Source organism: Diadema antillarum, unplaced genomic scaffold, assembly GCF_040938485.1.
Source record: "Diadema antillarum isolate AM-2024a unplaced genomic scaffold, OU_Dant_1.0 scf00000037, whole genome shotgun sequence".
Classification (NCBI taxonomy): Eukaryota; Metazoa; Echinodermata; class Echinoidea; order Diadematoida; family Diadematidae; genus Diadema; species Diadema antillarum.
The window spans coordinates 2,712,677-2,738,380 of NW_027270926.1; the positions used below are offsets into that span (position 1 = coordinate 2,712,677).

The following is a 25,704-nucleotide window of genomic DNA, read 5'->3' on the forward strand; positions in this document are numbered from 1 at the left end:
CCTCTCTTCTTGTAGAGTCCCTACTGGTCAGGGCTCACTATCCTGTGAATTTTGTGGTGACATTCTTCATAGGTTTACATTCTATCCATTGCTTGTACTTGTCACAGTACTTGTACTACCCTTGGTGCAAACAAACCATTTCATAACTACATTGTACTCACAATATTGTGCAAATGTGGCAAAAACATTGTGAACACCTTTACAACATATGCAAGGCTGTGATTTGGCACATACAGTTGTACAACTGGACTTCTTCACATCCAAGGAGATCATGATTGACAAAATATCCAGAGACTGGATCCTGCTATCTCGACGGATAAAAACAATTACACGTATAATGCTTCAGACAATATTGTGCAATATAACACCCACTCAGAATCAAAATTCAGGATCGGCAAAAGTGGTGCCAACACATGCCCCCCTTCCACAGTCCACACTGTAGTAGACGCACGGACAAGCTAACTGTCCGCACACTAGACGGCCACACCAATGTTCTCTAAAGGTGGGGCGAGATCTGCACAGATGTGAACAATGCCAAATACGAAACACAACGTGTGTACGTGTGACCTGCATCGCTAGCGAGCATGGACAATCGTTCTTCTTGTTGCAAAGAATACTACTTTGCCATACGTATTGTGGCTCTGAATTATTACAGTGGAATTTCATATGGATTTCAACACAATTTTGGACATGAAAAGCAGCATTACACAGGATATGAACTTTGCAAATTTAGAGGGGGGGGGGGGGAGGGGGAACTCAATAGCATCACTCGTTTATAATCGTTTGTTCGTCAGGATTGTGTACCTTACACACAGCTGCCATGGCCAGCACAAAGTTCCAATGTGGGCCAAAGTCAGCTAAACATACTTATCAACTGAACTAGTCTCAACTAAACTTATAATGCATGCAATATTCTGAATTTTCATGACATACGTTGTATAATGCATCTTGAGTAAATATTTTGAATTCTCTGCATCAAATAAATGTTGGATCGTCCCTGTATGGACCCTACACCACAAAGAGAAATGCCCTTTCCTGCATAAGTAATGAAAACAATGGCCACTACTCTTAACAAGTTGCTTTGCATGTTCAAATACACTAACACTAACCAGAGGGTCAGTTTATATTTCATAAAGGCAAAGTACCCAAAATGAGTAATTCACTTCCTTAAATTCTACAATCACTTGAATTTCCATGATTTTGGAATTTACTGTTAATAATACTCTTATGGCTTCTGAAATACACACAGCACAGCACATCCCCTTCATCAGTGAAGTGCAGATCAGCTAAACCCTGCACTCAACAGATACCTTGATGTCAAGCTTACCTCACATCAAGAGAGAAAAAAATACATTGCATTGCTCTCCTTGCATAAGGTTAAAAATGCTAATAAAATTCTTGACATAAAATGAAGTGAGACACCTCAAGTAAGGGCCTTGGACAATTGTCATGCAATGACACCACATTTGCACACGTTGATTTGCTTCATGTTCAAACAAAGATATGCTTGAAAAGGAAATTATTTCTCCTGGCATTGCTTTTTTTTTTCTTCCTTCCAAGAAAATGACTTTAAAAATATCTTGAAAGTTACATAGACATCTTGAAGAAGCATAAATGTGACCTAAACCTACTTATTCGTGGTGAACAGAGAACTTACTCCCTCTTGACAAAAGTCTCTAAAATGACACGCAAGTTAAATGTGGAGAACGAATGTGGATACACTAATCTTTGCTAATTCATATAGCGCTTTCTCTCTCTTGAAGCTTTACTACATGTACTTCAGTTTTACTTTGCATACACCTGACTGAAAGAGAAATAGAGGTATATTCATCCCAAATGTGACCACACGACTGATAATACAAAGGTACGTACGTGTACACACGGCGAGATCACCACTACAACTAAACATCTGTAAGCCCACTACAAGTACAGTTCACATGAAAATATGTTGTCGTTACTCCTACAAACTACCTTGGAAGCATATATTGTTATTTTTTTTTCTTCATATTTCTCGTTAATCGACTAAGGACTTCATTCAATTTGTTAAGAGTGAACTATCTTCCACTTAAGCATGCTTTGCAGGCGAAGTCCGGAGAGAGGAGAGCGAAGTAGATGGGAAACTGACCCCATACTGTCATCACTTGGCGCTACGGCATCACATCAAACTCCTTTCACTTCCACTTTCGATACGTCATATCAAGCTCTCAGAAATATTCGGGTGGTGTGTGAAGGCATGTCAAAAATAAAATCTCTGCATCAGTATATGTGCCACATGAACAAGGTGGAACACACACACAGACACATACACGTATATTAAAATCATAATGAAGATAATGATAATAATTGCAGGTGGAAACCTGAGATAATTGTCAAGAGCACTGATGATGACGAGATAATGATGATAACGCTGAATAAGTTGGCATCAATCTTTGAATATATCAACACATCATATTCACGAACCTAGCAAAAGAAGGAGGTAGTCAAACTCCCTCGAAAAGGAAGCGTGACAGGAGGCAGAAAAGAGTTATTTTCTTCGCAAGAGGGGAGATGGAACTGCGATTACAAAAAGGTTCAAAGTCTTTTTGTTGCATGAGCCTGGAATGTATCGATAACCACCTGCAATTATGCAGACATGCCGTGAATGTGAGTGTGACCCATACAAAAAGGTACGAGTCTCGCGGAAAAGAAAAGAAGACGGAAATGAAAAATGAAATGAAAGGGAAAGAAGCTCGACAATTCTCTACTCCTCTTTCCGGACTTCATAGGGAATGGGCTGCTGGCGCAATTTTACCCCGAGTAGCCGAACTCCCTGGCGTCATCTTCGGTGATATCGCCATAGCGCCACAGGTTTTTCTGAAAAGAGAGCAGATAACACATGGCAAAGATATTATTAATGAGTCTGTTCAACTGCCAGGCAAGCCATGAGCAACTGTGTCTGAGGCTGAAGTATATAAACTACCAGTAAGTTCACAAGTTCACAATTCAGTCTAATTTCTCAAATTCCATGACAACTGAATCTGAAGTGTGCTAATAAATATCCTAAAATCCCCTTATCACAAAAATGAGGAAAATGAAACCACAAACAAGCACCATAATTTCAACAAACAAGCATCATAATTTAAACAACACAAAAATCATTTCAACCCAAAGATAAGGATAAGATCATGTCATCTGAGAAAGCTGGTAATTTCGTGTACAGACATTTTTTTGTAATATGACACTGAGGCTCTTGTAAGTGCATTAGTGACTGTCCATTCACTCTGTAACTTTATGCCATCAAGATCAGGTGGCGATATTTTTGCATGTTCTTAACCCATCGAGGACGAGTCCTGAGTAGACTCGGGCAAGCGTCTATGGGAAATGCATGTTGTAGCAAAATCAAATTGTCCTCAATGGGTTAAATTTGTGGTCCAACAGTGACTCATGAAATATAGAAAAATAACCGCTTTTAATGTACCTTACTACAACAAAGTAATCATTGGTGGTTTAACACAGACTAGCAAAAGCTTAAGAAATGTGGTGAAAAAAAAGGAAACAACGACATGACGACAGACAAAAACAGAAGGAAGAAAACATCTGAGCTCACATGGGCTTTACGAGCGACCTCCTGTGCCTTGGCGTAGTCTGCCACGAGCTTGGCCAGCCGCTTCTCCCGCCGTGGCTCCGCCAGGAGCAGGCCCTCCTGCAGGAGTCCCTCGGCCACGTCCTCCTTGGGCTCCTTGGCCGTCAGCAGGGTGACAAACTCCTGGCCCACGTTGCGGTACTCCACGTTGGCCAGGTAGGTATTGTTCAGGATGGTGGTCTGCAGAGCATCCAGGGCATCCAGCTTGGCATCTTCCTGGAAAGGTGGAGGGGGATGGAGGAGAAATTAATAGACAAATATGATATAATCGACAGTGGGGAATGTGTTGAGGCACTGTAACAAACATGTACGGATATTTAGAGACCTAGTAACGTGGGCACACCATGGAGTGAAAAGGCTGGCCTGGCTTGAATATATATTCGAGAATCCCCTTACTGAATTGTGTAGAGCTTTATCAATGATCTCTCTGTAATTAATGATTTCAACCCTGTTTAAACCTGCTGGCTGATGGGACCTTCTTGCCACTAGCTGACGTCTAGAAAGGATTCTTCACGTTCTAGGCGTAGGTTGCAACTGACTGGTTGATAACCTTCACTGAATATCAGCTGTCGTCTGGGGGCAAACCTGGTGGGGTTGGTTTCATTTATCCAATTTTCAAAGTAATGCATATGGAAAAGGCCACTTCTTTGGTTTTGCACCTGATTCTTCACATGAGCAAAAATGGGATGATTTATGTTCACAAGATATGGCTCTACATCCTGAGGAATTGAACGTTTTACCTCCAGGAGGGCAGCATTAACAGTATCAGACACAACATACACAACAAGAACATGGAGGGGAGGAGGAGTGGGGGTGGAGGGGAAAGGGGAGGTATCCATGCTCCTGCACTTACGTCCTTGGGTAGCTGGACACAGGCGAGGTGGTACCGCTTGGCCTGGGCTGGTTGGGTGTGGTAGCCAGGGGGCAGGGTGGCTAGGCTAGCTGAAGAGACAGTCTCTCGCTATGAGGTAAAGAAATGAAAGGAAAATATCTTCAGACATCAATTTCCATCCTCTGCAACTCCACTCAACATAATTTTCATTATAAATACTGTCATATCTTTTGAATGATTTCTTCTTTTTTTTTTAGAGTAGAGCAATGTTACTCTGATCATTTTTTTTTTTTTTTTTTTTTTGGGGGGGGGAGGTTTGTATCTTAGGGAACCACATTCCCTCATTTTAAATTGTATCTGTATCCAATTAATTGGAAAAAAGGGGGAAAAGATAAAGTTTTCAGGTAATTACCAGGGGTTTCTTGCATTTTACCAATGAAACAAAATGTCTGTTTTCCACTATCTTACTGTCATATTATACAGGGTGGACAATTTTGTATCAAACTGCCATAATTTGGTAGAGCTATAATCATTACTGAAAATATATTATCACTGAGAGGGGTCATGGTCAATTTCATATAGATGCATCAATTCCATTTCTTCTAAAATACAATCCAATGCTTAAAGAATGCAGTGTATCATCAACGAAAACAAACCTACACAAAAATTAATGTATTCCAATTCCTCAATATGCAAACATCCCCCACAATAAAATATGTTCAATTACTTCTTGAGTCTCTTAATTTGAACACCTTAGTTTTGCATTAGCAAAAGGAGAAAACTTGCATAACTCTACAGGAGTAGCCAATGGCTTTCATGTGATTGCTGAAATTGATCTGTGCAATCATTTCATATGAATGTCTCAAGGAATCTTTTCCGTAGGAAGCAGTTTCTATATTATTCTCCACAATTATCAGCCTCTGTGGAACGCTAAGAAAAAAAAAACCTTTATTGCCTTTGATGTTTTGATCTGGGAAAGGCACACTGTTCCCCGCTGACTCACATTGCCAAAGTCGATGTAGAGAACAGTTACTTTATCCCTGGATGAGGCTCTTTCCACCCGGGCCCTGTACCACTGCCCATCTACGGCGAACTTGGACGCGCACAGCTGTCCTGCCTGGGGTGTGTAGGCACCAGGGAGGGGCGGGGACGCTTCCAGCTCCTTCCGCAGCTGGTTCATCAGCTGCTCAAACTTGGGTCCTGGGATAGGTGAGGGGATGGGGTGGGGTGGGAAAAAATGCTTTATCAGTAAGATAGAGATAATGCAAGAATGGGTACCTTATGGAGCACCCAAACCTAAGCATTTTACACCTTTTTATTTCTGCCAGACAAGAGAAGGTACATACCATTCTAGAGAGGAGAGGATCTAGGAGTGTAGATACGAAATTATATATAAGACACTGTCCTCTTTCTTCCTATTATCTACCTAGGCTTTGAAACACTGCATTATTTTCATGTCATTCTTACACTGATATATAAAGAGGTGGTAGAAAACTATCTCCTGTATCATTTTAGAGCATAAACTTAAGGCCAAGTGATTTGTCTGTTGACTATGAGGAATTATTTACCGGAATCAACCATTTGAGCGTAGAAGTCCAGTTCCTGCCCCACTTCTGTGACGCAAATCTTGGAGTAGTTCGTCTTCCTTTCTGTCTCCTCCACTACGGGCGTGTCAGTCTGCTCCACGAATCCCTCCCAAACCTGCAAGATGAAGTATGATACCGGTCCTCTCATCATGAAGAATGCATCCGCAGAGCACAGTCGATATGTGCATCACCGGGAGCCATAAGGTTCTTTAACTCCAAAACTAATCTTCTCCTTACTGCAAGACAACACTGGGCTTCCAATACGGTCTATCACAGAACTTTGACTTTAATGATGATTTGACATGCAGTCCAATTGTGTGAGGGAGACAATCTAGGTACCCCATGTTAGTGGGATGATATTTAGCTAATCAAATGCCAAAGAATCACATGCTAACTTTCTAACCGACTACTGGTTATCATGTATCAGTTGGGTTCTCGGCGCATCAATGCATTTACTTCTGGACTGATGTCATTGTAAGCAAATGTACCAAGGAGCAACAGTGACAAAAACATGAAAAGAGAGCAACTGGACAAAAAAAAAAGGGGGGGGGGACAAAGGGGGAGAGGGGAGGGAAGGGGAAGGTGGAGGGGGAGAGAGGCAGAAAATATCTATAACCATAATGGGAAGTGAGTGACAGGAGGGAAATGGAAATGCAATATACATAGTTTGTACAAAACCTTGAGAAAGCAAGAGAGAGCAAGTATGGGGGGGGGGGGGGGAGAGAAGAGGGGTGAAAGAGAAAGGGGGAGGATGAGAGAGAGACAGCTGACAGAGCGGGAAACGAGGTGTAATGAAGGAGAGGTGTGTGCAACTCAGACTAACGAGATGTTGTTAATCACATGTCACAATGAACTGTGATTTCATGCAATATTTTTGAATGGATTTTTATTGTTTGTCATCACTGTTGCAGCAAGCAAGAGAATGCAGATGGTGATAGAATGAGACAGGTGCATGTGACCTGCAACAAGTATAGGTGAAGGGGGAAGGCAAAGTTAGCATCAAAGAAGCGGGACAGTTATCAACACCAGTCGGTCATGCAACTTGGGGTCTTTTGGCACGCCTGCAGTTTACTGGAGAGAAGCAGGCCTTTATGCACAAGTACTACATGTTTCTGGAGCACAACTACCATGGAATGTTATAACATTAACCCAATCCAATAAAAACACAAACACACACATACACACACAAACTCACAAACAAATTCTGGTACACACAGATTTGGGAGAAAATGAATCCAGCACATTAAAATCACCCCATGATAATGTTACCATGTAATATCTAATCTCACCCAATTGTAAAATTATGAATTTCTATCTCGCAAAGCTGTTCACTCAAACTTGGTGTGGCTACTCAAGGCAATCTACCTGGCACAGTGTATCAAACTCAGTAAGCGATAGATTCCCGTTACCAGAAACACATTTTTTTTCTCCTCCTAATAACAGCCTTGTCCAAATCATATCACAGTGCAGTGCAACACACAGCAGTAAATCAAATCTCTGCTCCGTTATTCATTTCATGCTCAAAGCAATGCATGTCAATTCAAAGCCCATTCTGTGTTGTCTGTAGAAGTGTGCTCATGTGATTCAGGTAAGTGAATGATGCTTAAATCTCTCTGCAGGAGGCAGCAGAGATTTTGAACACTCATACCCTGGTTGCCAAATTAAACCTAGCAATGTCGCCATATGGCATGCATTTTCACTTGACCTTTGACCCCATGGCCTTAAACTTTCTCTAGAGAATCTTTACCTGGTGATACATAGTACACTATGTTTCATGAAAACATCTGAAGGCATTGTGGAGATGGGGGGGGGGGGGGGGGGATACCGAAATGTTAGAATTTGACCTTGACCTAGACCATGTACACCCACAAGAGGAGAGGCACAGCTTACATACACATGCCAAGTGCTCTTCTTTGAGATCTCATTTAACTGTATGCCACTACGACAGAAAATGAACAAAAGTAAACACAACTGCACCAACGGTAGGTGATGATGCCCCTCAGAACTAGGAGTTCACTTTTAAAGAGCTCCATAGATGTGTGGCTATCGAGTAACCAATGGAATCAAATGTACCTTGAGCTTCGCAGTCTTGGCCTTGGCCTCGGCGTCGGCAATCTGGCGGGCGTAGTTACTCCTTTCTGCTGTGAAGTGCATCTTGGAGAGACCCTGCTCGACCAGGGATATGGAGAGGTTGACCCCGTCCACAAAGAGCCAGCCGATGAAGTTGCCTCCCTTGTCCATACTCTCTACCTCAACCTCAACCTGGTATGACAGACACGACATCATCATGACCGGTGGTACATCACATACTTCAATCACACTGTGAGTTCGACTTGCTCGTTAAGTTAAAAAACTTGAAGTCTCATCACACTAACATATCTATGTATAAATAGGCATAAATGAACACATCAGTGAATGTATGTCACATCCCCTATGATGCGTTCCGACCGACATCTGATTGCAAATTTGTCCTACAGACAGGATAGATTTCTGCACATCCATACTGCAACAATGTTGGCTACACAAGCAATGAATGGCTCCCAATAATTTGGCTGCATATGAGTCTGACTGGCAGTCTCCAAGATCTCAAGCCAGCATGCAACAATGCATCTCAGAAAACATCCGGGAATAGTAAAACTTTTTCTTGGGCACTTATGAAAAACAAAACAAAACAAAATCGCTCTTTGTCTTACTAAGCATCTCTTCAGAACATATCAGCTTTACTCTTATAAAGTAATGGTGAAATATACTGTAATTTCATACATCTATTGTGATGTGTCTTCTTCTTCTTCTTCTTCTAGTCAAGTACAGATCATCAACAAAGGTTATCATCATACTTTTGTGCTATACGTGGAAAGTAAGAATAGCCTTGTGTTTCCAATAAGAAGAGTCTTTCATGCTCATCAAAATGTTGCGTTAAGGTGCATAGGCTTGCACTGGGTAGGGAGTGCCAGAGTCTAATACATGTCTCAACCATCCCTACCCATCAATGTAAAAAAACAAAAAGAAGAAGTAACAAAAGTGTCTCCCTCACCTCCCGCTGTAGACAAGTCTCTTTAGTGTATTGCAGGGCCTCATCACCAAACGGCTCTCCCTGAGTTGGGCCACCTGGGCCGGTGCGCGCCATGCGGGGGCAGCTGATTCCTACAGCGGGGTGAACATCAACAATTTGTACACACAGATGGTTAGTCTAGTATCTCAATGCATACATTTTCAAGGGCACTAATAATCATCATTTTTCATTAGTACTGTCATTGGAATTTCACAAAAAGACTGTTTGCTTGCACTCTCATTACAATACCCAGTCCGGGGTTTCGGGAGGACAGTGCAATCTTGGCTTGCAACAGATGAATTCAAGAAAATCTGAATAACACAGGACTGATGATTCAGGTCGGATACAACAAAGCACTGCATCTATTCAGGACTGACATTACTTCCTTTTAGAAAAGGCAAAGGTACCTTAGCAGTGCAAAGGTACCGTAGCAGTGACACTGGTGTACTTCTATTGCAGACAGGGTGATAGAATTGGGTAGATATCTTTCAAAATCTTCATGGACGGTTTTGCAAAGGATGTAGAGGGTGCGGTAACTACACAGAGAGAATGGACAGCAAAGGACGGGTAGGACAGGCTTGGAGGCATGGATAGAGGATTGGGGTCCTGGGATTCATTGCACTCACCCGCCAAGAGGAATGTGATAAGACAGGTGTCCTTGGGGAGGAAGAGGCGCAGGCGGGACCCGCTGGCCACAAACTCCACCACGGCCTCGGTGCGGCCAGCTCGCTGCAGGAACGGCAAGAACTGCTTGGCCTTCGCAGAATCCTACGTTGATTGAATGATGTGAAATGATGGAGAAAAAAAACCACTTAATTAATGACACAAAGACACAGGAGTAATAAGGCAGTATCTGTGTAAAGTCAAACGCCTGCCGATACTGTCGTTGGGTCTCGACAGTGCTCTCCCTACTTCTGAAAAAACGAAATTACAATGAATACCTTCTGTTCTATCGTAAACATGGTGACAGGAAGCAAAGAAAATCAACTAGAGTATACACTTGTGTAAATGGAGCCTTGAATAAATCTACTGTGAAACATATCGCCCCAATGATAAATGCTGCTGAACTCTTTACCAAAAATGATATCTTTTTATCAAAAAGTGAAAAAATTTGTCAGACTATTTAATTAGTAGACAGTTGTATTAAAATGAGGAACTTTAGATCATTTATGCTTATTTATATCCCAAATTTAGTGATATGTGAAGCAAAAATTGAAAATGATTGCCAGCTGGAATGGAATGTGGTGTTTGCAAGCACATGGAAACGTGTGCTTCCTTTTTCCATGTGCATGCAGTTTACCCTTTACCGTGCATGAATCCAGACTAGCAGTGCCCAGGGCAATCCACATGAATTATTGATTAAGCATTCATGTGCCTGGGAGCACGAGACTGACGCCTAGTCAACAGGTGGTTCATGCATGTCCATTGTTCAGGGCCATTGTCAGCACACACTCACATACACATCATTGGTTTCTGTGCAAGGTTCAATTTTTGTACAGAGGGTTAAAATTTGACCAAAATCTAAAACCTTACTTCAAAATCAATCTTAGATTTAATGAAACTGATTTATGCTTTCACATTCAAATCACCTCCAACCAAATTGTACACTATTCAGCTATTATTTATATTAATGACAGTTTTATCGGATGAATAGTTTTTGAGCTATTAATGATCAAAAGTGGGAAATGTTTTTTGAAACACCTGGTATTACATTTTACAACCGTCTCCAATCTTTCATCATCACAAATGTGTAACTCGGAGATCTCGCAAATTAAAGATAATATAAAGTTTTGGTACCTCAAAAGTTTCCCTGAGTTTCCTTGTTTTAGTTTGTGTTTCAGGTTTAAGTACCTTTCATATAACTAACACTGTAAGACTTACTCACCCCATATTGCTCTCATGTCTTAGTAATCATGCAATAATGGTTTCGTACATACATGTATATTGACTGTCCCCCCGGTACCGCGTCGAGTCAAACTAACGGATCGTTCGAATTTTCAGAGCCCGCTTTGCTCTGGTACGAAACCATTATTGCATGATTACTAAGACATGAGAGCACTTTGGGGCGAGTAAGTCTCACAGTGTTAGTTATATGAAAGGTACTTTAACCTGAAACACAAACTAGGACAGGGAAACTCAGGGAAACTTTCGAGGTACCAAAACTTTATATTATCTTTCATATTCCTTTCTCAATGCCGACATTGTTATGATCAAGAGACAGAGATACGGACAATGACAGAGATAGAGAGAGAGAGAGAGAGAGAGAGACAGACAAACAGAGATATGAAATCAAGAAAGGGGGATAAAAATCAGGCACCAGCTCTTCAGAGACGGAGTAAAGATGACGACCTACCCCAGAGAGTTCGGCGACCCTATGCAGCGGCTGCTCCTTCCTGCTGTGCAGTCCTTTGACGTTCTTCTGCGCCCGGCTCTCCGCAGCCAGCAGCTCGTCGTAGTGGGCTGACCGCTGGTCGTCGTCCTGTCGGTATCGCAGCACAGTGGCCAGGCCTTTGCTGACCAGAGCCTCAGCCACATTACTGACCGAACACAGAGACAAATGATGACCATGACAAATGACACCCTCTGGCACACTCTTTCATTTTGGAGAACAGTTTCGACAACCCTTTCATTCCCAGCTCTTTTGTCGTCTCTTTCATATTGCACTTCCCTGTTGATATCCCTTTCGTTCTCAGTACCTCTGTACAACCTTAAATATTGCAGAAAAGTGTCTATAATCTTTATTATCAGGTCTTTTGAGGACCCTTACAAATTGCAGTACTGTATACGCCATATATTTCATGAGTCTAAATTTTCGCGAATCGCGAATTCCCGATGATTTCGCGAGTGGTTAAATTCGCAATCGTAAAGTCCTGTACTGAACGGAGAGTATGTAAACGTGTACGTTACATCCACATTGGGACCAGAGTCAATATTTTCGCAAGTCTTTAATTTCACGAATAGCACCTGACTCGCGAAATTCGTGAAAATAAAAACCTCGCGAAATATTTGGCATATACAGTATCCTTTTGAAAACCTTTTCATTCTCAGGACCTTTCTATGCCCTTACATTTTGCAGAACAGCTTTTATAAGCTTTTCATTCCCAACTATTTTTTAGACGCTTTTAAATTGCCATACCCTGTTCAGAATATTTTCATTTTGGAAAACAGTTTCTATAATCATTTCATTTCAAACTCTTAATGGTCACTTGTATTTGGCAGAACCCTTTAGGTAATCCCTTCTTTCTTAGTACCTCCGTAGACTCTGTTTCATTTTGCAGAACGGTTTCTATACCCCTTTTATTCCCAGCGCTTTTGTACACTCTTTTCAGAATCTTTGGGACTCTTTCAGTTGGGGTTCCTATAACCTTATTATTCTCAGCTAATGAGCAGACGTACAAATATACATTCAATCATCCTAGTGAAAATACCTGCCAAAGTTTGGTGAAAATTTGGCAATTCACTTGGTCCCCCCTCTCCCATCACTGAAAAATAGGTTTACTCCGCCCCACTTGACCTCTCTGGATCGGCTCAAAGGCGCCATCAGTAAACTCACACTTGTCCAATGGTGATGGTAGCACAGGTCTTCTCCGGGTAGCCGTCGCTGGCAGGTTTGATGTAGTCCACTGAGATGTTCACCTTCTTGCCGATCAGCTTTTTCCTCAGGTACTCGCGGGCCTCAAACATGTATGGGATGTCATACAGTGGCCTGATGCGGCGATCCTACAATGTCCATAGGGCAAACTTTTTTTCAGGCAGTGCATTCTGAGGAATCATTACATTACTAGTACATGACATCAATTTCAAGATTAACTTTCAAGAGAACAATCTTCATGACTATGGAAAAGATAAAAGTGAGCGTTATCTGATGATGTCCTCACATCTTAATAGGCAACTTCAAAGGGTTACTCTAATGGGCCATCAGGGCAAAGAGTACCATGTGTTTGTGATTCTAGTCCCAAAAGAAGGGAAAGTACAATATATGCTTGTACAACAAGTACTTCACTTTAAAAATGATTAACATTTCTTGCTTTCTAACATTTCAAGTAGTACACAAATGTAGCTAACTTCAGTTGGTGCAGTGAAAACCTGTGAATGTAAAGTAAAGTTCAATTTGAGAGAATGTCTCTGAAATAACGTCCCATTGATAAAAACTTCTGTTCACAATCACAGCATAGAAACCATGTCACGTTCCAATATTCAAGCAGTTGTATACAGTCAGACAATTTCATGTTACTGCTTGGTACGCTCTAGCAACAGGAGCAAGGATTACACATTTTAATGAAGAAGTTTCATGTATCAGAAGCAAAAGAAGTCAATCTTTCACAACCACGAAACTGCATTACCACACTGGACATCCGAGCCCCATGTCGTGAAGTGCTACAAATGAGCACACAGCTCGTTATCGATGGTTACACCACTGCTACAAACTTATCTGCAAACTTGCGGGCAAAAAATAAAAAAAAAAATAAAAAAATCAACAGCAACTCTCGTCAAAGAACAAGGGATATCTGTCTGGGAGGAATGAACACCAACCTTAGGTGCATCTTCTTGGTTGGCAGGCAGTCGCGGGGGTCGTATACTTGACAGCGTGAACTTGCGGAAGGACCCGTTTTCCAGTTTAATGACCAAGGCATCTGCATTCACAATCTCAACCACCTGTCAGGAGAAAGAAGACGCATAGTATCTTCAAAGGCGCAGTGGGACATATGTTGGATACTTCTCTCTAATTCAGATCTGACTATAACATTTGCCTTCTCTCTCTTGAATATTTGAATCAACTTCAAAAATTTTCTATCGAGCCAGCTCATGACCAGGTACTTGGACTAATGTGAATAAATGTCCATGACTATATTTCTTTCCACATGAGTAGAGGTGAAGGTGAACACAAAATGATCTAAAGAAAACTAAAGAAGAAGACATTATTGTGTTATCAAAGTTCATACGGTAAAAGATACCGTGGGCACATGAACATTTCTTGGGGAAATAAAAATCACACTTTTGACATTCTCGGCTGCAAGTTAGCACAAGAGAATAAGCAGCGTAGAACTGATTCAAACCCGCATCTGTCAGAAATGACATGGTCGATCTAAGCAAGAAGGCTGGTAATGTGGCAAGTCAACAGCTGCTTTATTTCAAGAAGCATAAAATACACTTTTTATGGGGGGGGGGGGGGTACTAAGACATACCTTGCCAGTAAAGTTCTTTTCTCCAATGTCAACAGCCGCTGCCGGTGGGGTATAGTTCTTCCACAAGCGTAATCTCTTCTCCTTTGCTGCTCTGGTAGGTAAAATGCAAAATAAAAATGAGTCCACTATTGGTTTGGGAAATCATACATTTAAGAAAGAAAGTAGAAGAAGACATGGCATGTCATTAAGAACAATATTCATGTCTTTACTTTAAAAAACAATCACTTAGATCAAGCGGAAATTTGAAGCAGGTCATCTTGACAATAGTACATCTAATCCATTTCTCAGTGTGGGTGCAAAGCGGAGTGCTTCTAAAGGGACAAAATAGCCAAGAATAAACAAATCCCCTTTTCAACTACGAAATGACACTTGAGTACTTCTTACTTTTCTGCGGCCCTGAGCTTGTCTGCTCCTGATGTCACCACTCCCATGCTCCAGTCGACGCAGCGGGCAAATCCCTCTTTGAGCAACAGCTCTGCAATGTTGCTGTTCTGTGAGTTGCAGGGACAAAGAGAGGCATGGGCAGAAAAAGATCCCCAGGTAAGTATCTATCAATCACTCAAAACATTGACTACGTGTATCTGAATTGTTCATAAAAAAAAGAAATAGATGAAAATATACTTTTGGTGGGTTTCCTACAACATTCACACGTATTACACAGATTTATCATTACAGTAACACCAGGGGGGGCATTTCATGAATTTGCTCTCAGCCAATCAGATGCAAGGATTTCAGTGGCTTGTAACAGTTTGTCAGAAAAATATGCGACCAAGATGATTCATGAAATGCCCCCCTGATCATTCCAGGAAAATGAAGTGCAGCAAGTTGACAAATATGATTTTACTACCTTATATCCAACAAAATTTCAAAAAGAAAAAAAAAAGAGAAGAGAGCAGTTTGTCAAATGTTACTTAAATAGGGGTCATTTTACCGGAATATTAAAATGAGATGCACCTGAATGAAAGATGGGACTTACATTGACCGGATGCAGGACGGTTCCAAGGAAGTTCTGGTTGGACACACCTTCCAGGACGATCTTGATCTCTCGCTGCAGTAGCCTCGACTCCGTGAAGAACTTGGCCTGGTCAGCGAAGGGATCCGCCACCTCCACGTCCCCTTCCCTCTTGAACATGGGGCACTGCGCGGCATGAAGTATAGGAGAGGTTGCCGTGAATCGGGTTGAGGGAAGAGTTGTGAAGGGGGAGAGGGGCGAGGTATTAGGAGTGACGGATGGGGGGGGGGGGGGATACATACAAGCCAGTACAATTCACAGAATGTAATGGGATGGTAGAGGTTATCAAATGGGTTTAAATAGGTGTAAGTGTGACAGACACACATGATGAAGACAGACGAAGGTGGGGGAGGAGACGATACAGGGAAAAATATATAAAGCAAAGACAGGAGAAATGTTTATATAAATGAGACTAACTCGCACAACTAACAGCAATTATGTATGATAACAGAAGGAGCATGTCTGGAAAATCTTCCGAACTCTTCTCACGCATTCTGTTCTGATTTTCAGATGGCCCCTGTGCACTTGTTTATTCTATCATGTGGCAGGTCACCTGACCGTGTCACATGACCTGTGCACGTCTGAGAGACAGGGTGCTGCTCCAAACCAATGGAGCCTGCAATCCCTATCCCTAGGGTGCAACTCATCATCAGCAGAACAGTGTATTTTAGTCTGACTGACTAAAGTGAAACAACTCAAAAAATAAAGTAAAATCTGTTTTAACAGAATATTCTAATAAAGTCAAAATCACGCAAAATACAAACATTAAAATTTGAATCCCAGCAGCTGCATCTACGCTACAAAGTCAGTCGATTACAGTTCTTGAAATATCCTTTGACCACAGGATTTAAGAAGTCACAGAGCACTAGCCAATATGACCCTTGCCTGTTTTAAATTTGAATTTCACTCATTTGCAACAATTTGGTTCATAGACCAGCCAGGGCATCCAATGATAATACTTTGCAATGTTGGCCTTCCCATCAAAATTAATGCCTTCTCACTATTACATTATTTTCCAAGGCATAAAACTTTTGAATACAGAGCATAATGATGGAGCAAGTTATGAATAAACTCAGCCAATTACTTGCATTAGGACACTTAGGTCAATACTGAATAATTCAACCCTGGTCTGCACTAGGCTAAGAAACACCCCATATTTTATGAATTTAGACTGTGAGCTGTATCTGAAGTAAACTAGTGTCGTCTCAGGACTCATGCATGCCTTCTGAGATAATACTGTACATACCATATATTATGCGAAAATAGTATCTCACTAATTTGGAATCGTATGCCAATTTGGTGACACTTAAATTTGTTATCGAAAACCACATTGACGAAATGAGAAGTATTATCAATTTTCATGACAAAGATTAGCTCTGTTCTACCTGTGCTTTGACAACTATGCATTTGTGTCACAGGAGGCAAATTTTTGTGAGTTGTTAATTTTGCAAATAATGATTGAATCAAGAAAAAAATAGCAAAACAAACAGAACATAAAGTTTGCAAAGTGATAGCTTGAGGGATGGGCAAAATCCAGTCAAACACCTCAACACATTTCATAAAATCAAGACCAGAATTTTCTAACTCGTATTGATGAAATTCTTATGTTTAGCATTCAGTCCATAAGTTATGCAAATTTCAAGTGCCTGAATGCTTCCTTCTCGACAATACCATGTGGGTTTGATTTGAAGCATGTTCGTGAATTCGTATTTGGGGTGTCCATCATACTGACCTTTATCCCTGACAGCATGACCGTGATGTACTGGAACGAGGGCAGCAGGAAGGCACGAATGGTACAACCGTCTCGTACATGCTCCACGATGGCTGTTGAGGAAAATAAGAAGTGCTGCACGTTTACCCTCATGGGTGGGAGAGGAATGTTTTTGTTTTTACTTGTTCTGTGCCTGGGTGTTTTGGGTTTTGTTTGTTTGTTTGCCTGTTGTTTTTGTTGCTGTTGTTTGCTTGTTTGTTTGTTTGTTTGTTTGTATTTTGAGGGGTGGGGGAGGGGGTACATAGCATCTCTCTTCTTCCTTATTGTGCTTAAAACATTCTCAACACATGTACCCAGTCCCTGGAATAAAATCTGGGCCCTGTTGCATAAAAGTTGCAATCAAACCAAAGTCAGAAAATCAAACATACGTCTGTGAATACTCAATTCTGATTGGCTGATACCCGACTTATGTTTGATTTTCTGACTTATGTTTGATTGCATCTTTTTATGCAACAGGTGCCTGCATGCATGGTATTTTCACTCCAATCACTCACCTCTGTGGACGCCCTTCCGGTCCAGCCACCTCTTTCCAGCATGCGCACATGGTATACTCCTAACTACAAAGGAATTTTCATTTTGTTTTGTTTTTCTCACTTATTTCTATCATAAACAGAGATCCAATTGGTGACTGCAGCTACGTTCAGACAGTGGTCCTTAACTTTGAGGATAAGCTTGTAGTTTTGTATACGGCGCCAAGTGTAGCATGGTCTCTTTCGTCACAAAATGACAATTTCATGACGAAATTGTATTTTCATTCACAAGTGATGTCAATTTTGTTAACAAAATGACAGATTTTGTGATGAAATAGACCAAGCAACACTTGGCACCCCATATTACTCAATAATTTATTCTCGCAGTTAGCTTATCCTCAAAACTAAGGATCACTGTCCAAACCTAACTTGTGTGTTACCTTAAAAGGATTGACATTGGGAAATTGTGTGACTTACCATCGAGAGGCTTCTGGTGCTGGGAATCCACCAGATGGCGGGGATTCTCCACAGCCCAGCTGATCTCTCGTATAGCATCCGGTGCTTGCTCCTTGGCCCACTTGCCTTTCCCAGCAGCCTTCGCGAGATCTTCAAGGTCACACAGGCGCGACTGATCACTGGAAAGTTCGGGGTGTTTTTTAGTTAGAAGACAAAGGTCCAAAATAAATGACTGGTCATGAAGAAAGACAATATACACACTGTACATATGAAATTACAGCACTTTTATTTAAATTGGACTGTAAGTTGCTTGAAGGGATGGTATAGTGTTGATTGAGATGGGGCTTCAGGTTTCAAACTTCTTTTGTGAGATAGTGAGAAACTTTTAATGAAATATTAAAGAGAATACAATTCTAAGAGTTCAAAGTTTATTTGATGAAAATTGATCTTGAAATGGTCTAGATATCCACAAACAAAAGAGGTCCCAATACAAGGCGGGACTCACCTTTCATCAGGACCACTTTGTTTTACTTTGTTCATCTCAGCCATCTCATAACGGATTTTCATAACATGAAATCCTAGAACTGTATGCTAATATTTCATAAGAGGTTTCTAATTATCTCGCAAAAAGTTAAAAATCTGACTCCCCCCACCCCCATTGAAACAAAAACTTTATCATTCCTTTAAACAATTTTTATGCAAAAACTAACCCACAACAGTAAATAATGAAACAATATGTGTAAAATGTTAATTTGTTGTGTCTTAGATATGAAAACTGTACTTACTCGCTGGGTTTTATGCCTCCTCTTCTTACTTCAACAAGTCCTTCTGACACTATTCCCTCAGTAACATTCTCTGCAGTGGTATCTGTGAATGATGAGGTTGGTGCATTAGCATTGTATATACCACTTTGCTGGTTACAGTCTAGCCAGTCTCTACAAATCAGTGATCCACACATGGCTTTAATAACATGTGCACTGCAGGAAAAATATATTGGTATTATCTTTTCTCTCTTTTTTTCACCCTGAACAAATGATACCTGAATCACTGAATCAACAATGCATCTACCGTTGGTCCTGCATTTAGCCATGACATGAAACATACAGTAGAACTATCTTAATTACTTTGTGAATAACATAAGACATTTCTTGTACTTTTATTTGTCCTCAGCAATCAATGTATTATGTCAACAACAAAAAAGTAAACAAAAATGTTTGTCAACACTCCAAAGGTAAATAAATATTCTGACAGATGCTCAGACTCTAGAGAGTGGTAATAGGGAGCTTCACATTTTTACGCAGTGGACGTTAGAGGAAAAAAAACACATGCTCAAGACTGCTTATCAAAATCAATCGCACATCGTCTGAATTTTCACAAAGGTTCTGGGCCATTTAAGCTGCTCAAATTCATGACGCAGAGAGCTACACTGTACTTGATGCAAAGATCGTATGGGGGGTGCCTCTGTACTTTTTATAGGCTGTGTGTTCATGAAATATAAAGTTACTGTACTTTGCGACACGACACGACGCAGAGAGAAAGGAGAAAGGCCAACACAATTATTGTCTCGATGTCCGTGTCGTGAATCTAAAGCTCCCTAATGTCAAACAGCACAACCATAGATTAGCCATAGATATCTTTTATCATTCTATACGTACCTTTCCCTAAGTAGATGCATCCATATGCTCTTCCAGATCCTGGAGCAGTGTACTCAATAGTGTACCCAACGTGTTTGCCCAGGAGCTTTTTCCGCAAGTATTCCCTGGCCTGCCACGCATATGGCTTTTCACAGAAAAATGACATAATATCACACAAATAACTTTCACATAATGGTATGAATACCCTTGAAAAGCTTTGAGCTGACAAAATCATTCTTGCATACATGAATTGTATAGCATTTAAGAAACACATCAGATGTCTGTTCCACTAATTTTTATGAACATTTTAGCAAGCATAAAACAATATGTGACCGTGCACCTCAAAACGAACATAAAGTCGCACACACTGATTTTGCGTGAGGACTGAAAATAAGTGAAATGGGTCAACCTAGCCGAACTTGCCTTTTTCATATTTTCTGAAAGAGCGGGTCTTCTTTTACATTATGCTAAAATTTGGTATCACAAAATGGGCAGGAAAGTGTGTGTTTTTAGCAGTTTATCTCAAACATTTTTGGTAGAATAGTGTGATCACAAAATTTTGTAGGTGTGTCATTAGAATCCCTTTTTCATTTCTGAAAAACCTTGTCCACACTCTTCACTTTCAATTCTAATAACTTTTGAAAGGATAGTGCTACTGCTTTGAAAGTTGGCATTAATTATGGACAGAATGTGTTAATGAGGCATGCTTAATTTCAGTTTAAGCTGACAATCCCTTCATTGTTGTTACTCTGGTGGTTTACTTCCTGTTTTTTGTCCCATTCATCGCACAGCCAGCACGGTTTGGTAAAGATTAAGCGCTTGAATAGACACTGTACTTCAGAGCCTCTTTTCTCAGTTCACACTTTTCCTGAGTTTGTGCTTTCTTTCCAATATTTAGATAGGTTAGGAGAGTCCATTTGATTTGAGTTATACATCATTTTAAAGCTTAAAGTCTGCTCTTTCAGAATATGGTCTTAACTAAAAATTCATGTCTGGCGACTTTTTTGTTTGTTTTGAGGTGCAGGGTCACATATAGTAAAGTCAATGGTTACCTCACAAAATAATGTACTAGTAAGTCACATGTAATGATGAAATGTGGCAGACTGGAATCCCCAATATTTGAGCTCCAACATGAAAATGAGTTTTCAAACACTTTAATTTTTTTTTTCTGACAGAATCCTACTTCAATTCTACATGACATCTAATTAATGTAATGAATCAATCAAAGTTATGGACAACGTGAAAAATGCTTCATGCAATGTAGATGACATTGGGTGACTTTCTTCAGAGCAAAATTTGCACTTATTTTCTCACACTGGGGGTTTCCCAAAGAAAACTCTTGCATTAATGGGATAGAATAATACTCAGTGTTCAGATTCAATGTCAACAGATTAGAATGAGTGAAGATTCTTCACCTATGGCATGATCCTGCTTCCACTGTGCTTAACTATAGCTAACACAAGAAAAAAAAAAAATCAAAGACAATGCGAGAGACAAACCTCATCCTTGGTTGGAATTGAGTTGTCTGCACCGGGAACTGCTCTGCGGGCAAGCTTTGGGGCAGTGACATTGGACAGGCAAATTTGCCTCTCTGGGGGAGGTCCACCTCGTGGTTGATCCCTGATGATCACAGAATCACCAGACAACACCTGTGAAAACAAACCAAGGACGAGAGCGCCAAATTCATCAATGATGGGACTTAAAAGCAGAAGACACAAATGTATTTTTGACTGTTTGTGGTAGGCCCTACAGCTCCTGTTTTAAACAATTTCAGCTCTGGGTATATGGCTACTTGTATGTATGAATTAGCAGTTTGACAAATCATGCATTTTGTACTCACGCATACCAAGAATCTATGTGAGTTGATAAATCTTGCTTTGCAAATTTTCTGCAGTAGAATCCATCTATGTCCATTGCTATAATAGTTCATAGCTTTCATCTCAATATTAGGCTAAAAGTACTTTATGAGAAAGTTGACTTCAAGGTACATAAGTGGAGGAATCAAAGTAACAGGTCATCTTTTCACATGAAATTAAGCTGTAAGGCAAAAAAAAAAAGAAAAAGAAAAAAGTGCAGTTCCGATCGCGTGAACTTCTGATTATTCAAAACGGCCGTCAGTGAAAGAGGATGTACCGTTCGCACACGATGCATATAATCTTCGTTTTCGGTATGTTCGCGTTGTGTTCGCTTTGTTGTTGCTTACCATCCTGGTACAGCCCTGTAACAACATGTAGCATTTTTACAGCGACTCGGCTGTGTATACACAGTGTAGTTATGTGTGTGAGTCAGCAACACTCAACCACAGGCAAATCGAAAATGACTGATATCATTCTCAAACCAGGCCAGGCAGTGCAGGTGCACACACACACAAGTACAAAACAGAACACAGTGACAGACAAGTGTGTGACAAGTTTCCAATTTTCACTTATCACTTAATGAAGATTTCCGGGTTTGGCCCAAATCGGGCCTCGGGACGGGATTATCTCAACACTACAATTAACTATACACAGCCCAGTCGCTGTACATGGTACGTCGCGACAGGGCTGTACGAGCGCGACCACCAACCACTAGGAGAGCGACGTAATCGTATCACAATAGCTTCGACTTTTGATACTTACGTTCATTTTTGTCACCTCAAACTCATAGAGTATACTCTTCAATATTTACTCTACATCTGATGCTATCAGTATTCAAATGTACGTAATGAAACTTACCGAAATTGATCATCATATCCAGCATGTCCACACCGTACACGATCTTTCACGCCAGGCCAAGTTTAGATATCGGGTGGTCACGTGATGTGAATGCCCTTTCAAAAGGTCGCGCTGTCGACCGTGCTGCTACACTCAAGCAGCGTACGCACGGTTACTAGTATACAGCTATAAACTGTACTGGGCTTGGCGGCGGCTGGCGTCTGGTCGGGCGAGGAGCATTGAGCTCCATACCACGGTTATTGTGTAGCAGACGCCACTTTCAACGCACACGCGCTCGCTCTGGAGCACATCCGGTCACGCATGCGCATAAGTCAAGGCGCCATTTTGAATCCTGCAACGACGAAGCCCGACGGTCAGGAATTGCGCCAGAAAGTGTCATTTTATTTGTTCCACGGACTTATCGCAAGTGGTCTCCATGGACCCAGTGTGGCGAACTATTCTTCTATAATAGAAACATGCATTTAACGTGAGTAAAGTACTCTGTTTAAAGGAGAAAAGTATACATTTTCCTACGTTTTGTAGTTGTGTTGAGGTTCCTCACTTTGAGGCTGCATGCCGCGCTCGTCAGACGCTGTTTTCGCATAGCGTAACAGCGTCTGGTCGGGCTACACTACAATGTACAGTTGACACTACAGAGGCTTTAAATAGGGCGTCGGTAGCGCGATGCGCTTTGTCATCCCCTTCGAAATTCACGCAAAAGTCGCGAGTTCACAAGTCATCTTTGACCTAGATTTTCTAGGTTTATATGCATCTACAGAACATAAAACTACTTCAAAACATTTTTTACAATAAGAGAAATCTATCATATCATCCTCGATACTAAATGATATCACGAAAGTCACATTTTGAATGCAAAAGCGCTAGCATTTTCAAATAAACTTACGACTACCAGATGCGTTCAGTGCGTGTTGGGCAATGGGCAAACGTAGGGCGCGCGTTCGGTCAAAAAGTGGACCCACAATTTTGGCTTAAAATCACCTTTCAGGCATTTTCGCGGGTTTATCCCGGGAACAAATCTCCATAAATTTGGTATCATATGAAAGCTTGTGGTGGTCTCATTCTTCTCGTCCTACGCCGAGTTTAGATATCAAGACGTATTGCTACCTAAATTCAGATTTAAGCCTAAACATCGCTATAACTCGGCTGTTCAGTCCGACTGTGAAACTGGCCATACCGGTGTAGGAGGATTCAATGGTGCTGAATCCAAAAATAGCATTGGTTTTTCGCTTATTCCCCAGGATAAACCCGCGAAATAGCGATTAAGATACCCTTGTCAGCATAGTAACAGCATCAGCGAACTAAGCGAGGCGGGGCCTACAAGTCTAGACACGTAGTTACACGCCATGACTCGTGGTTACGGCACGCGCTTACGCGAAGCTCCATACAGTCGAGTCGGTTTTGCATGCATAGGTACGATGTTCAGCCTCCGCACAGCTGCTATAGCGCACCGCCGGTACGTAATGTGAGTACCGGTACATGTGCGCGTCTCCATGTACACTGTACTACATATCGCACATGCACCACTACTATGTGCGCTTTTACTCCGCCGCGCTGTTAGACCTACGTTTGTGATACGTTTGTGTGTATGATGGGTCATCGGTCTCGTAAACCCGTGTGTACAAATCGCGTGCGAGTGCAAGTACAAGTGCGTGCCGCGGGATCGAAGCGGGCCTCGCACAGCTGGCTGGGTAGGTGTGTGCTAGCTGACAAGGGTGCGCGCTTAGCCTTAGAAACACGCGCGCTTTGAATGTGATAAACGCAGTGAATAGCACCGCCCACTGGAGTGCGCTTGACAGTGAATTTCATTACGCTCGCGACCCACTTTTTCGCCAAGGTTTTGACAGCGTGAGGATGAAAAATACCCTGTTTTTATTTGCTCATAACTTCACCATTATTCATGATTATGGTGAGAAATTTTGCACATGTATTATGTTAACTATGGACATTATGGATATGTATGTTTTAGTGTGAAATGACTTGTATTTCTCCAGTTGCAAAAAACTACCAGACACCCTACTTTAAATCTAGATTCCAACTACTAAATAGTTAAATGTTGCCTAAGTTTTTATATTCTACGAGTAAATTCATTTGTTAAAATTTGTAAATCACTCGGCTCAAGCCTCGAGCACCAGTCCATATGCTGGTCACTGCTGCTGGTCTGCTGGTTGGAGCTGGAGAAAGGGCTTTTTTTTTTTTTTTTTTTTTTTTTTTTACAGTCGATTCTAACTTGTCTTCTTGTGAGGCCTATCCAATAATTATCGAATATGAATGAAAGGCAAAGTAAAGACAATCAGCGCCCAATCTACAATAACTGAAGACTGTATAGTATCACTGTACGTGTCAGACATTTGCAAATGCTTTCTTTTGCGTTTGAGTCTGTTGTTTCGAACTGCATCGCATTCATTCACACACGCCGGAAAAACATATAGATTCTAGCACACGTAAACCACACTTGGTGCACGCAATTTACTGTGGATGTGGCGTGGCGTGGCAGGCTCGACAGGCGTACCACGCACACTCAACAGGTTCATCATGATCACCTTCGTCAAAGTTTTGAGGCAGCATAAGGCACAATAAAACTCACTCTTACAAAGCTTATTAGGATATACACAGAATATTCCAAATTTCATTAATCTTAGCAATATCAAAATATTTTTTCAACGAATTACTCACTTGTTTCACAAAACCATCTTGGAAAGCTGGTCGGGGGGCTGGGTTCGCCATGTCGAACGACTCGTTGACTCGATCTTCTTTGCTGCTTGCACACGTTGTACCCCGGTGGCCTGAATTAACGATCAAATATCATCACTTACTCATGAGTCGTTGCCAATTTAACAATCTGTAATGATTTTGCTGCAGAAAGTAAAGTAGACGCGTTTGCAGGCCCAGTAAACAATGTATTGCAAATAATACATCCCTGTTTTGATTTGCTTTTAGTTGTATTCATTCATAAATCTGTGAAACATTGTAGTAGGGGTTTTAAGCCCCCTAGCTTCCTTGGGCTGCTTTTTTCTTATTTGTTTTTGTTTTTACTTGTTAGCGGATTTGGGGAGAGAAATGGCAACAAAAATTGTAAAGACTTTTTACTTTTGCTTGTCATAACCCGTTGTTATTGGATCATCCCCCCCCCCTTTGCAAAAAGCATCATCCGACCCTGCTATTAGATATAATTAAAGAAATAATGATCAAGTGAAAGTAATTGGATGTAGAAAGAAGAATGAATATTGATTTATTTACTTTGTTCCGGTTGATTTACATACTACGAGATTTACAATTTACATACAAAAAAAATATACTACAAGATAGGCCTATACTGTAAACTCATGCTAGTCCTCCCCTTGAAGTCTGTCATGTCCATACATAGCGGTA

General features: G+C 41.1%; 1 protein-coding gene across 1 annotated transcript; it reads right to left on the reverse strand.

Moving 5' to 3' along the window:
• Nucleotides 1-2,299: 2,299 nt before the first annotated feature.
• Nucleotides 2,300-25,068, reverse strand: LOC139708858 (staphylococcal nuclease domain-containing protein 1-like). Its single transcript, XM_071620820.1, has 20 exons — nt 25,009-25,068; nt 21,121-21,270; nt 19,643-19,766; nt 18,773-18,854; nt 18,009-18,166; nt 17,023-17,114; nt 15,255-15,416; nt 14,663-14,769; nt 14,279-14,369; nt 13,626-13,748; nt 12,646-12,812; nt 11,446-11,629; nt 9,719-9,860; nt 9,075-9,184; nt 8,114-8,302; nt 6,023-6,155; nt 5,458-5,654; nt 4,476-4,583; nt 3,587-3,838; nt 2,300-2,853 (listed from the first exon to the last, which is right to left on the reverse strand). Exons 1-20 carry the CDS (start codon nt 25,057-25,059, stop codon nt 2,788-2,790), a joined length of 2,688 nt encoding a protein of 895 aa, XP_071476921.1. The 5' UTR covers nt 25,060-25,068; the 3' UTR covers nt 2,300-2,787.
• Between the last annotated feature and the right edge of the window lie 636 nt (nt 25,069-25,704).